Raw genomic sequence first — 14,399 nt, 5'->3', positions numbered from 1 at the left:
GCTGCCCGGCATGCTGCGACCCGGCCGCCCGCGGCGCTGCCCCACTCAGGACCGGCTGTGGCACCCTGCGGCGCCCGGTGCCGGCACGTGCGCTCCTCCGAGCGCTGCGCTTGCTCCCTTCCAGCCTGGTATTTTCCTGCTCTCCAGGCTTTGGAATCCAGATGGTGCCTAGGGTTTTTGCCTTTTTGTTTTTTTTCAGGGATATTTTTATCCCTTCGTCCTTCCCTCGCTGGGCCTGCGGGTGCGTGTGACAGGCACTGTGCCTGTGGGTGCAGGCAGAGGCAGGAGGGCTGGGAAGAGATTTGGACAGCAACAAGGCGCAGGGCATAGGGCCTCTGTGGAGCTCACCAAGCCACTGTGCCTGTCGAGGCCAATCACAGCTCAAAAACTGGATGAGAAATAACTTTTCTTCAGGCTGCTTACGGGGGCTTGGCCGAGCGCATCCCAGCCCTGTCCTCTCCAGTGCCACCGGCTCCTGCCCACGTGCCCTGCGCTGGCGGGGTGCCCGCGGGGACAGGGGACGAGCAGGTCCCCAGGCAGGGTGGCTGGGCTTGGCCGTCCCTGCTGCACTGCTCCGCGTGCCGGCTTTGTTAGGATTTGAGTTTTCTCTCCACGGGGCTGCTTGAGCAGCTTCCTGCACCCTGCCAAGGATTAGGGGCTTCCAGGCAGTGGTGAACTTACACTGGTTCCATTTTTTAAAATGAGTTGTCCAAACCTCACATTATCCAAATATTTTGAGATGGAAACACATAAAAAGACTAAATGCTGCCTACAGAGGTGTCCTGACCTGGTATCTCCAGCGGCCGCTGATGTCAGACACAGTTCATGCCTCATTTGCAGACCGAGGTGAGGGATTTCTGGGCATATGGCACCTCCGGTGCTGTGCGAGATGTGGGGCTCAGGGGCACGGGGCTTTTGCCATTCAGGAAGTGCAGTAGCCTTCTGAAAGCACCCTTTTGGCATGTCCCTTGTCATTTTTAAGTGTTATTGCCAGCCACTTACTGGATGCAGATGAGGCGTGTACAATAAAGGATGAAACTATCCCAGAAAATCCCATTTTGTCTGAAACCTGTTTCAGATTGGCTACGCCTGATTCCATGACTGCGGTCCCTGCAGTGTGATGTTCAGCCAACGTTCAGTTCAGGTAGGCATAAACCGACCAGTTCATCACCCTGAAAGTCATCCACAACATTGACCTTCCAATTCTTGTCCTTTTCTAGCTTGAGACATGAAAACCTCTACTTTCCTCTGTTCCTGTACCAAACAGAGTGGAATAGAAGTGCTCTAAAGAGTCTATTTTTAGAAAATTGAGCATTTTAAACAGATGAGGTTCTTAGCCATTCAAAACTATAAATTCATTAGAAAACTGAATGAACTGCATGTGAAGTTAGCACAGAGAGCTGGGTTAATAATTTGCCCTGTACAAGTCAGGAAAAGAGAAGGTCATATATTTTTTCATAATCACAGAGCTGAGCTTTGTGACTTTGACTCTTTCTCAGCCTGTATGTGATGTGCCAGGATGGGTAAAACAGAGGCTTTACATGAAAAAAAAAAGGCAGAAAAAGGGAAGTTTGTGAATGAATCAATGTGACTTTTGTTGTTGTTGTTGTTGTTGTTTTGTTTCCCCTTTTCTTTTCTTTTCAGAACCCACAGAGGTGCCAGTGCTTGGCAGCTGTTTAGACTCCTCTGTTTGCTGCCGAGGGCACTTGCGTCAGTACCGCCAGCCGCGGCCAGCAGCCTGGGACTGTGGTGGCGGTGCCCGTCTGGCGGCTGCTCGCGGGGCCGGCGGCACCGGGCCGTGGCATGGCCAGGCTGGCGGGACCCCAGCAGGGCAGTGGGGACAGCCCCCAGCACGCAGGGCCAACGCAGGGCCTCGCACCAGCCCACCCCTGTCTGCATGTCCGTGTATTCAAACATTTCAGCAATTCAATTCAACGCCATCATTCCAGCTGTTCTGAAAAGAGTGTGTGTAGGTTAAATATGTGAGCCAGCACAGGAACCCAATGGCCCTGTACGCTGCAATGTGCTGGGGAAAAAAGAAAAAAGAAAAAAAAAAGCTCAGAAAAACCCAAACTGTTTTTGCAGCTGCAGGAGCACTGTGACTGTGAGTTTCTTCATTCTGTATTCTCATCCACTTGCAGCACAATTCTGTTTCCTGCAACTCAGGAGCACGAAAGTTCTCATTATGGCAGCAGCAGCAGAACTGCACTTGGTAAGCACTGCTGTGGTTTTTCTGATGATTTTGAAATGGGACTTTTAATGGCTGCTACATTTCATGGGACGGAAACTTAGATAAATTACTCCTCAACCGCAGAACCAGCCCTCACTTACACGGGTTGAGATTCCTGCTGTTTCAACCAAGGCAAGCACAGTCCCCCTGCAGCAGCACTTGACCAGCGGGTGAGGGTGGAAGCGGGCCCCTCGCAGCCTCGGTGCTGCGGAGGCGTGGGGGGAGCACTGCCAGCCCCAGCCCTCGGGGCGGCCCCGAGCGAAGGAGCTGGCCGTGGGGCCGCGGGCGCTGGCCGTGGGGCCGCGGGCAGGTTGTGAAACCAGCAGGCCGAAGCGCGTCAGGCTGAAGCGTGCCCCGCGAGCGGCTCGACACGACCCGGGCTGTTGGCAGTGCAGGCGGCGGCATGTAGCAGGCGTCGCTGCGAGAGTTAATGGCTAACTGCTGGAACAACTGGCACCCGAGCGAGCGCCTCTAAAACCCAGGTGTTTGGGGCTGACCCATGGGACCCAGAGGCCGTGCAATCGCACTGGCGAGGCCGCTTGCCGGACTGCAGCCAGCAGCATTTGCATTTCAAAGGGGAAAGGGCCTGGATAGGGCCCTGCTGGCTGGGCTGGCTGGCAACTTTCGCACAGACCATTCTCCCGCTGTAAAAGACCAATTCACCGAAAGCAAACACATTTCTTCACCCACTGTGATGAACTGCCACGTCAGCAAAACAGCCGAACACCGACTGGTTCATCAGTGCCATCCGCAGCCGACACTTCCAGAACATGACGGCTAGATTTCTGCGCAGGAACTTTATTACTTTGAAAAATAATTTCCTTCTTATTCGAAAAGGGCGTTTTAAAAAAGCTGAACTTGGAGCATAGTGCTCTCCTCCTGCCCCAGTGAGCTCTGACTTTAGGAGGTGTCCCGACACCGCCGCCAGTGGCCTGGCCCACGGGGCGCTGCCCGGGCAGGAGGCTGCCCCCAGCCGAGATGTGTTTGTCATAGGCAGTAACGCGTTGCGTTTCCTCTGGCTGGAAAGGTCAGGATCAAAAGGAAAGGCCAGTAGTGCCAGGCAGGCCCCTCCAGCGTCCTGCACTTGGATGTGGAAGTGTGTCCTGCGTCAGCAGCGCTATAATTGGGCCGCACCGTGTGTGGAAGTGTGTTCTGAAACGTCCTAATTACGACTCAGAAGTAGAGGCGCCGAGCCTGACGCCCCGTCCCAGCAGCGCGGGCAGGCCCGCTGGGAGCGCAGAAGGCTCCGGGCAGAGCACGGCGTGCCCCGAGCCGGGGCCACTCGGGGGCTCGCCGCGTCCGCCCGGAGCGCGGGGGCCTTTCGAAGCGTTTTGTCTCGTTTCCCCGCCTTTTGCACGTCCCCCCTCCCGCCCGGTAAGCTGCCGCCCGGTGGCTGCCGGCTGCGGACGGCGGAGCCTGGCGGCAGCCCCGTGCGGGAGGCAGCGCCCCGGCCTGCCGCGGGCCCTGCGCGGCGCCAGGGGGACCCCCAGAGGGCCGGGGGCGCACTGCGGGGCGGGGGACGCGGCCCGGGCCGGGCCGAGCCGAGCCGAGCCGTGCCGGGCCGAGCCGTCCCCGCTGCCAGCCCCGTGGGGAGCGGAGCGCGGCGGCCCCGGGCCCTGGGAGCGGCGCCGCAGGTGACCGGCGGCCCGCAGCCGGCCCGTGCCCGGCGGGAGCAGCGCCGCGCGGCCCGGGAGGGCCGAGCCCCCGGGGCTGCTCCGCGCCGCCCGCGTCACCGCCTCTGTTAGGGCAGGGTTTCCCTGCGTGAGGCCCGGGCGGCCGTTCCCGAGCGACGCCCGGAGCGCAGAGGCGCTGCACAGCCGTGCGGAGATCGGAGGGCCGGAGCGCGTTTGGGTGGGTGCCGGGCAAAACCAAAACGGCGCCTGCGGTCGCTGTGCAAAGCGACGCGGACTCTTTGCGAGAGCTGCTTTTAGAAATGGAATGGGAACGAGCTGTGCCGCTAACGCGCAGATGCAAGGACGCGGCTCGCTTAATTTAATAATGGTGTGTAATTTGTGTAACGCTGGGTTAGTAGCAATTATGTGTTGTTGTTAATTACTTGGGGGTGGACTGGACTCTCCATCCTCACGCCGAAACCCACCTGGCACCACAGCACGGGGGGATTTACAGCGGGACCACAGACGGGCCGCGTAAGGACCCGAACGGCCCGGCCAGGGACTAAGGAGCTCTCCAGGACCAGCACGGCGGGGTCAGCGCGTGTCCTCAGTCCTGTCCTCGCGCTAATTACATTCCCTCGGAGAAGTTAATGAGACTTTTGCACGCATGCACTGGAGCTGTTGTGACGGGCTGCGTCTGCTGTCTTCGGCAGCCCCATCGCCGCTCCGCCTGTGACTCATCTGCCTGAGTCACCCAGCCTTGTGACAGACGCGCGTTCCAGCTCAGGTCTATGACACACGGACTGAAACAAGCTCTTTAATTTCAGAACTAAGTGCTTCCTGGGGTTTTCTCAGCAGCTGCACTCAGAATTACGCTGTGCTGCGTATTTGAGAAAGGGCAGTGATGTAACTGTCCCCGTATTACAACTGAAAGATTTGCCTATTTGCATGCGTGTATATATATATATATGTATTTATTTAGAAATTTCCCCAAGGCAAAAGAAAATAATTCATGACAAGCAGCAGCATGGAAGGTCATCTGGCTTATTATTTCTGTACCACAGCTCACCTCCAACACGTAAGCAAAGCTTTTATGTACTGATTTTAATAATGCTAAAGGAGTTTAAAACCTTTACCATGCTCCAGGTAATTACAAAGCAGGGGTTTTGTGCGGGGCCGGGCAGGTCCCTCGCTCCCTGCCTGGGAAGGGAAGGGAAGGGAAGGGAAGGGAAGGGAAGGGAAGGGAAGGGAAGGGAAGGGAAGGGAAGGGAAGGCTCCAGCACCTCGCCTGCAGCCTCGGCCCCTCACTGCAGCCACACAGAGCTGCGCTGGCACAGAAAACGTCCCACAAATTTCCTTGAATTAGATCTGCTTCGAGAGTGCTGAGTAACCCTGCTAACTGCTGCATGTGCCAAGTCAAGGCCATGCTAATGAGAATGGCGGGTCTCCTGCTCAATTAGAAAGACACAGCAGTCCAAAGGGAACTCATTTTCCTAAATTAGGTGGCTGGCCTGGGCTCCAACAATTCCTTAGTCTTCCAGAAGTTTCCTCTCTGTCACCGCTAAAGCGTTCGAGCTGTTTCCACACGCACAGAGCAGCGCGGCGTGGCGTCGCTCGGCAGTTAGGGTGCTGCGGAGGCAGGCTGCGTGCAGCGCGCGGGGTTCGGGCTCCCACGGCAACAGCCCCAAAACACGGCCGGGCGTCTGCGCGCGCCCTCCCGTCGGGCGAGCCGCCCCTGCGGGAGGGCTGCGGGGCGACCTGCTCTGCGGCGGGCGGGGGCGGCTGGGGCGGCTGCTGGGCTGCTTCCGGGCGCGTGGTGCGCCGGTGGTGGCGGGGTGCGTGGTCCCGCCGGGGGCGGGGTGCGGTACGTTGCTGGTAACGGGCTTCTGCTGCGGGGGCGGCTCCGCGGCACCCGCCCCGCCCCTGCGCGGGACCACGCCCACCTGAGACCACGCCCGCTCTAGACCCCGCCCGCTCGCGGCCCCGCCCCGCCCCGCCGAGGCCCCGCCCCCGCAGCCCCGCGCTGCCGGCAGGGGGGCGGGCGGGGCGGTGCGGCGCGGCGGCCGGGCGGAAGTGACGCGCCGCCGCCCGTCGGCCCCCGGAGGGGCGGGGCCGTGCCCGCCCGCCGCCGCCGCCCCGCCCCGCGCCATTGTCAGCGCCGCGCCGCGGGGCACGCGGGGCCGGGCAGCGCCGGGACGGGACCGGCGGGGCAGGGCCGGGCCGGGCAGGGCAGGGCCGCGCGGTGCCGCCCGCCGCCCATGGCGAGCCCGCCGCCGCCGTAGCTGCGCCTGCCGCCGCCGCCGCCATGGGGAGGTGAGCGCGGCGGGGCCGGGGGGGGGCGGCGCGGGGCCCCTCCGGCGGCGGGGAGCGGGCACCGGGCGCGGGCACGGGGCGGGCCTCGCGTGGGCGCGGCCGGGAGCGGCCCCGGGACCCGGCGGCCCCCCGTGCGCCGCGGGCCCGCGGCCGGGGGAGGCCCGGGGCGGGCGCGCGCTGCTCCCCCCGGCGCGGGCAGCGCCGGCGGCGCCGCGGGGGGGCGAGGCGGCGGCTTCCGGCCCGGCCCCGCCGCACCGGGCCCGGGAGGCCGCCCGCGGGGGGTGGGGGGGGCGCTGCGGCCGCACCGGGCCCCGTTCCGGCTGGGGCCGCGCCGGGCCGCGCGCCCCGGCCCTCGGCGGAGGGCGCTGGCGGGGGCGGGCCTGCCCCGGGCCGCGGCTCGGTGCGGCGGCTGCCGCCGTCACCCGGGGAGCGCCGGGAGCGGCCGCCCTGCGAGCGCCCCCCGGCCCGGCCCCGCCGTCACGGCCGTGGCGGGCCCCGGGTGCCCGGGGCGGGAGCCGCTGGGAGCCGGGGCCCCGCGCCTGGCTGCCGGCCGTGCGGCGCTGCGGGGCCGCCCCGGGGCGGGAGGCGCGTCCTAGGGCAGCCGCAGTCCCTGGGCGCGGCACGGCGTCCGGCGGCGGTGCTGAGCCTGCCCCTGCCCCTGCCCCTGCCCGCTCGTGCCGGGCCCGGCCCGCGTTGCCCGCTCCCGGCGCGGCTTCGAGGCAAGCCCCGGGGGCTGGTGCCGTGGCCGAGCCCCCTCCGCTTCAGCCCCTGCTCGGCCAGCCGTTACCTGCTGCGCCGCGGCGAGGCCAGCGGTGCGGAGGGTGAGGCCGTGCTGTACCGGGGCAGCCTGCGGGGAGGAAGCTGCGCTCTGTGTTTCTGGCTTTAATTCTCGCTGCACGTACCAAAGCTGCCCCTCGGAAGGGGAAATCCTACCGGCCTGGTGCAGATGAGGTTTCCAGAGCCATCCCCTGCTGTCTCCTGCAAACTTTTGTTGTATGGCAACTGTTGCTAGCTCCCTTCCTCCTGGCTTATTTTATATGTACGCCGAGGGAGCTGGGAGCGTTCTGGTTGCGTAGCTGTCGAGGCCGTTACCTAAGGTTTGTACTCTGTGGAGAACACCACAGCTGCGTTACTTAGAGCAGCACTGGTGAAGACGTTACTGGTGCCTGCAGAGGTTGAGCCTCACCCTCTATGGACCTAACTCATGGAGTAATTTTGGCAGTGTTGTCTTGGAGCTGGCTATTTAACACACTGAGACACGAGATTTCTTTTTATGCCTTAGTAGCCGGATATTTGATATTCCGATGATTGTTTACGCTCTTCTCTGTTAACGTGTGTTAAGTTGGTTGCATTTCTTTCCGAGGAGGCGGTCCGTTAAAGCTGACCTCTAGCACCGTTCAGAAGGATCCTTCCGCAGGAGAGCGTGAATGCGTTGAGGAGCCGAGGTGAAAGGGAAGGGCTAAATATAACCATTTCCTGCCAAACTTATCTATTTATACGGCTAGCTCTCCCGTGAAGGTTTGTCCTCCCAGCGTACGGAGCCGGTTCTTTTCCCGTTTCGCTCCTGCCGGCGGTCCGGCTGCGCTGGCAAGTGCAGGTGTGAGGGAACCCAAAAGGGAGCCCAAGGGGCTGGTGAGGGGAAGGCAGGCGGCGCTGGGCTGCCCGCCCTCTGCGTCCGGCGAGGGGAGGACGGAGCCTTGCGTCACCTTGCCAAAACCGCCAGACGCAGCATCAGCAGGCACATCAAACAGCTCGTTGGGGAGGGATGCAAATGAGTCTGGGAGAGGGATAAAAACGGTTTAACCACCCCCCTCAGCCCCTGCTCTGGCCTCGCCTCGCTCTTTCACGTGCAGTGTGCTTCTTGGGAGGGACGAGGCAGCGGGCTCCTCAGCAGCAGCAGGGCAGCTCCCGGGGCAGGAGGAGAACAGAGGCAGGGAAGCAATGCCAGCGTGGCGGTGTGTATTTTCTGTTTGCCAGCTGGTACTCTGAAGCAATGCTTAAATATATAACGAAAGTCTGATGCTAAAATAGGATCTAGGGACAGCCGTCCTAAAATAACTAGGCCCCCTTTTAACCGCCTCACCCCTGCCAAAAGGGGGAAAAGGTATTTGAATTTGTTCCCGTTAGTAGGTATTTGAACTCTCAAAAGGGGATCCCAGCATCTGCTCTTGCATCTTTTATCCCTTCTGTGCATAAACGGGTTAAAAACTTAGCCCGCTGGTCTGTGTGCACACGCAGCTACGGAAGATGCCAGCGGTGGTGTTGCTCTCTTCCAGCCTCTGTGTGTGAGAATTCGTGGAGATCCACCGGGACCTGTTGTAGCTTGGCTTGATGCGGGTATGCGAGTGTGTTCAGGGATGGCTTATTTGCTTCGAGACCTGGGGGTAGACGAGACTGAGACAGTTTAAGAGCATGTTAGTTACAGCATTACCTGACATTGTCTAAACACACACCTTTTAAATCCTGCTCTAAACAGGTCCTTAATGTGTCTGAACTGAAAAGTCATTTAGATTTTGTACGTAACTGTATGCATCTGTAAGGTGAGGAATGACAGTATTTCTTAGCAGTGTTGGAAATCTGAATTCACAAAAGTTCAAGGTTTGTTTTCTTTTTTTTTTTTTTGATGTCATCAATTTAGAAAGTGCCACTGACTACAAAATGTGTGGAATTTCATGGAGATGCTTTCAAGGAACTCCTTTTTTCTTCTCTTCTTTGGCTATGTTTGGAGCCAAAACGCAGTTCTAGAGTAATGCTTTCAAAAGTAGGTAAGAACTGTAGGTAGATGGCAAAGCAGCTATAACGAAAGTTTTCTTTGCCAGGCTGGAGTACGAGTAAGCGTACCAGTCAGAGCTGGTGGGTGATCCCTTCCTGAAGATGTGGCCCCGTGCACTTGGGGGCGTGCAGCTTGGTGTCCGCAGGTTTCTGTCTCGCAGTGATTTGCATTTGTAAGTCTTGCTGATGTTCAGTAGGTGCTCTCAAAACTCTGCTTGAATAACAAGATCTACAGTGAACCATGATTATAGAGGCCAGGGTCATCGATGCTGCTTTTATGCTCGTTCCGTGGGATGCTAGCTGTCCTCTGGAAGGAGCGCTGGCGGTGCGGCGATGTTACCAGTCATGTGGGAGAAGGAGCAGTGCGTTGCAGAAACCCGACGGTGTTCTTCATTAGCGGTTCAGATGCTGACTTTCCCCTGGAAGGCCAGGACTGACCTTATGATTCATCTGCTGGTGAATAGTCAACATCAGGTGCTGCATCGTTGTCTCAGCCAGTTATTAGATGATCCCTCCTTTAAGCAGGGCTCCTTTGATCTGCGCTTTCATTTCGTGCTGAATTCATCCTGCTCGTCGGAGCTCCACCTTGCCTGCCGAGCCACTGCTGGCCGTGAATATTGCTCTGTGGCCTGGTGGCTGTGCTGGCAGGCCAGGCGGTGGGCCCCTGAGAGCTGCCCGGTTCGATGGGAACACCTCGTGCGTTCCTTGGGCTTGCAAATCAGCCTGCCCCACCCTCTGAAACGCCCCTAAAGCCCCAGGACCAACGTCCCTCATCTCGAGTGATTGTGCTCCCTTCTTTCAAGTGCAAAGGTGGCGTAGCTCCCTAAGCTGTTAGGGTAACTCGGTGAGTTCTGCGTGGGGCTGCTCAGCTTTGCTCTACGGATCTGTGAGGTGGTGTAGCTGCCTGCAGTGTGTCCAAGTAAACTGACTTCTGCTGAGGAGGGAAATGTCTGAAAGCAAATACTACAGAGGTCTTTGGTGACTGAACTGCGAGCAAAGGGGAGGTGACGATTGTACATCGTTCCTCGTGGCGCAGGAGCTGGGGAATATCGTGTAGGCAATAGTCGGCGGTTCTGAAATGCAGCGTTAGTGTGGTGCCTGTGTGAGTGGAATGGTTGCTGTGGGACGCTGGAGAGGGCGTTCTTATTTCGAGAAAGGAGTTAGATGTCTTCGTGGGTCTGTGGGCGGACCACTAAACGCGGTGGTCCGGATGCAGTTTCAGGCTGGGGAATGTATCTCTGAAGCGCGGGGGCAGAGGGAGGGAGGACGGACGACCTCTGCGCGTGTGTCCTCATGCTTCTTCCAAAGCATCAGCCACCCGCCTCTTCCGGAGGCGGCAGGTTATTGCTGGGCCGGGCGTTCGGTTTGTTGCTGTCCTGTTTTCTCCTGCTGACCTGAAAAGGCAGCCGGATGGCTGCACTGGTAAAAGTGACTTCTGTGGGTGAGCACCACCCCCTTTTCTGAGAGTGGCAGACCACGGTTCTGCGCTGTTACCTGTGGTGCCGCTGAAAAGATGCGTGTGGACGTCTGTGTTGTTCCTTGTAACTGAGCTCCTGTCTGTCCTAGAGAAAGCAGGACAGCAGCTGGTCGGGGAAGTCGGTGAACAGGGAACACCTCGGCTGGTGGACGTGGCAAGTGAAGAATCTGAGGTCTGCTTGAGCAAAGCTGGAGGTAGGGGAGAGGGGAGAACGCCGACGGCTGTTACCGAGGCTTCTCTACAGAAGCAGAGATGGTGCCGCAGCTCTGAACTTCACGCCCTGCGTACCTGGAGTGCTCTTCCGCAGCGTGCTGAAGCCAGAGCTCCACCTCAGCTGAATGGAAGCGGGCAGGAGGGTCTGGCACGGAGCGGCTGCAGCTAGCTGCGCTGAGTGGAGGTCAGGCATTTCTGAGAACGAGAAGCTACAAACCTCGCCTCTCTGCTAATAAGCTGCAGAAGAGAGTCCAACAAACACCTCTTCTAATTGCAGGTCTGCCGTTTGTCTGGCGTGTATCCTGTAACAGTAGGAGCAGGTTGGCAGCCTTTCGACAGCAGCTTTTGGCTGGGTGGATAGCTTGGAGGCTCGAAGTGGCTTCCTTTTGAAGTCCTGCAAGCTGCTGATGGCTGCTTTCGTGAATGTGTGTGCCTCAGCAGGCCCCTTGAACCCTCGGCTCCGAATGGCCCGGGGTTCCTGGCTGAGCAGCTGGGCGCAGCTGGCGCTGTGGTTGCACAAGCCTTTTTGCTGGGCAGGTAAGGAGTCTGGCTCGTCCCTCCCCGCGTGCTGTTCTGTCTCCTACTCCGGCACTTGCGCGCCACGTGACGAACTGGATAAGGGCGTTGATTTTGGTAAAACTCCATCTCTTTGCCGGATTAGCTCCAGCTGGGGTCGGTTCGTGCGCGTGCTGGTGCTGAGGAGGGGTCGCTGATGGCGTGAGCGGTGGGGGCGAGGGGGAGGGCCGCCTGCCACCTCCGTGTGGAGCGCCCGTGGGCGCCCCGTGTGCAGCCCCGCTGGTCGTCACCAGGGCTGCCTTCGGCTCGGCTCCGCTCGCTGCCGCGGGTCCCTCCGCCGAGCTGGGCGCGGGGCTGCGGGCGGCACGGCTGGCCGCGGGGCTCGGCGACCTCCTGCGATGGCAGTCGGAGGGAGCAGGGGGAGATCGCAGTCTCCCGAGGAACAAATGTAGAGCTAAACAAAACGCGTGTTTGTATCAGCCTAAAACGGACCGTGCTATTCAGGGCTCCCCACTGCAAAAAAGCTGTCTCTTGTGTTTGTGTGGGTGGACTGGAACAATTAAGTCATTTTAAGGCGGAATCTTAAAAGAGAAAATAAAATGAAAAGATAATGGTTCGGTGTAAGAGACAGTAAATTAATTGTATCGTGTTACGTTGAAGGGAAGATAGATGGTATTTGCAGGTTGTCTATTGTTGGTAAGAGTCGTGTCCAGGTTGCATGTTGAGGCTCTTGACTTCGTTAGGCGAGATGTCTTTGTTGCTGCTGTTTACCTGTTAGGAAGCTGCTCCTTACTGGTGCTCGGGTGTCGCAGCTGGAGCTCAGTGTAGCAGCCTGCTGAAACACCGGCTTTTGATCGCAAGGACTGGACAAATCCTGGGCTGTGGAATGACTTGGCAGTGTGTTTTATGTGGCTGTCCATCTCGGGGTATTGTAATGCGTGACTCCCTATTTTCTGCTGTCAGAGCGGAAAGATTTACAAATTGCAGTGCACTATGTCTGAGTATGAAATCAGCTAAATCATATCTACTTAAGAGTGGAATTGAGATTACATTTTTAAAAAGCTATTTTAAATTGAGTTTTTTAATGCTGGCTCAAGTTAAGTGATTAAAAAAAGTAGATGTACTGGTAGCTCATGGAAACAGTGCCGACACTTGATCTCTTGTTGTAGAAAGGAAAAAAGGGAGGGACATGCTTTTCATAGATGTGGTTACAATAGAAAAATACAGTAAGTGGTTGGAAAACAGTCTGAAATTTTGTTCCAGATGTTCATTCTTAATTACTGGACACTGATCTAAGTAATTTTTATTCTGCTTGACTGGTGTTTTTGGACTGAATGGTAGAACCTGTGTGCATCCCGAGTCGAGGTGGAAGGACACGAGAGGTGCTTTGTGGAACTCGAGCCCGTCCCTGTCCAGGAAGGGACACGCACGTTACTTCACGTCCCCGGGGGAGCAGCTGCTCCTCTCACAGGCCTGCCAAGGGGCCGGGGGCACGCAGCCCGTCCCCGCGTCACGCGCGTGCGGCGCTGGCGAAGCACGGCTCGTGGTATGGCTGGCTGCTTCCCCTCTTCCAGACGTCGGGGCTGGTCTCTCCTCCGTGTCTGTTCTCATGGCTCCTGTTGTCAGGACTGTGTGCTGTTCAATGTTTCTTCCACACCTCCTTGGCTTTGCTTTGCTATCTCTTTTAACCTCAAATTAGTTGATTGTCAATTAAGCCTTTGCAAATGTGCCAGAAATGCCACGTAGACACTTTTGCGTGTGTTTGTGGACCCGCGTGTTTGCATCAGCCTTTAGCAGAGAATAACCTAAATGAATAACTTGTTCCAGCTTGCCTAAACAATAAGGTGTTTTTTCAGCCTTTGAGTAGGCATCGCACACATGTAAGACTCATGTCCTTACCTCTGGAGCAGACCTTGCATTAATTGTTCTGCGAAACCTGTTCTAAAATCTGAAGCTATTTAGACCTTTCCCCCATACGCGTTCCTCATCTCTCTCACACACACAATATTTCAAAGAATGAATGCATCAATATGACTAGTTTTAAATTATGGAAATAAACTTAAGCTCCATTAAAATACATTTGTTTGAAAGAAATACGGTATTCCCATGCCGTGTGCAAAAGTGGCTTTTTTATGAGTGGGAAAAGTCTTCGTCTTAGTTAAGGTTCTGATCCTGGATGTAGTTTAGACGCTGAAATATTTATTGGACTCTAATGTAAACAATGTCTGTGATTTTGAGGGAATTTTGCTTCCCAATTAGGATGGGCAAAGCGATGTGCCTTTATGAGCCGTAAGCCCAAGCTCACTTTTAGAAGCAGTCAGTTTTCTTACGCAGTTCCTGGAGTCTCTAGTGAGCAATTGGCGTGTGAGCCTGCAGGGCAGTTTTATGCCTCCTTTAACAAAGGATCCGCTAGGAGTAAAGCTCGCTTTATTTCTGGTCTGGGGATTTGTGAAACTCCGATGTGTAGACCCGTTACAGTTATGTTGGTTTGGCTACCCATGCAGATGCTCTTAAAGACCCTTTTGCATGTAAACAAGAGTATTGAAGGCCATGAAATGTTAGCATTTGAATAGTTTTGGCTTAGCTTTAAAATAAGTGTCTACCGGATATAGAGCTCTGGGGAGTGGAGTAAAGCAAATGGGAGCAGGGTAATAACGTGAGGTGGTTCTGCAGGGCTGGGTTAACAGAGCCACAGCCCATCAGCGCCGCGGCAGATCAAGACAAAAGGAAGGGATTTGAGGGCTTGTTGACGTTTTGAGCAGCAGATGTAATTCAGAGGCTGCTGCTCCCCTGCGCCGAGCCCTTTCGTAGCCCTTTCTGCTCGGCAGCAGGAGTCCTCATGCGGCCTCAGCCGGCGTCCTGCAGCGCCTGTGCTGCCGAGCAGGGAACGGCGAGAACCATCGCAACTCTTCCCTGGGGTAGGCGAGCCTTTAACGTGCGCCTTTGGCAAGGCTGCAGTGTTCCCAGTGCATGTTCTTCTGCCGAGTCTCGTGGTACTCGGTGGTTCTTCAGAGACCTAGCTGAAGAAATTGGCAGGTTCCCTCATAGACCGGGGCGAGGGGAGGAAGCAGATTTACAGTCTGCCTTGGCTGCGATGGGACAAACTGGAAGGAGAAGCAAGTGCCCTTCTTCAGGCAGGTGTGTGCCTTAAGACAGCTGAGAGCCAAACCAATGAGCAAACCCCAGTTTTTCTAGGGAGGGGAGGAGTGTACCTCGTAGATATGGATGCCTTTGAGTAGGAACGCTGGAGCCTTGCAGTTCAGGG

General features: G+C 57.4%; 1 protein-coding gene across 1 annotated transcript in view; it reads left to right on the top strand.

Moving 5' to 3' along the window:
* Nucleotides 1-6,058: 6,058 nt before the first annotated feature.
* ACVR1 (activin A receptor type 1) overlaps nucleotides 6,059-14,399 on the top strand; it is a 64,862-nt gene continuing 56,521 nt past the window's right edge. Inside the window, exon 1 of the mRNA XM_035566050.2 lies at nucleotides 6,059-6,156. Coding sequence (XP_035421943.1) covers nucleotides 6,149-6,156 — 8 coding nt within the window. The 5' untranslated portion in view covers nucleotides 6,059-6,148. The remainder of the gene's footprint in view (nucleotides 6,157-14,399) is intronic.

Source organism: Cygnus atratus, chromosome 6, assembly GCF_013377495.2.
Source record: "Cygnus atratus isolate AKBS03 ecotype Queensland, Australia chromosome 6, CAtr_DNAZoo_HiC_assembly, whole genome shotgun sequence".
Taxonomy (NCBI): Eukaryota; Metazoa; Chordata; class Aves; order Anseriformes; family Anatidae; genus Cygnus; species Cygnus atratus.
Note: the sequence above shows the minus strand (reverse complement) of the source record. Positions and strands in the feature narration are given on the sequence as shown.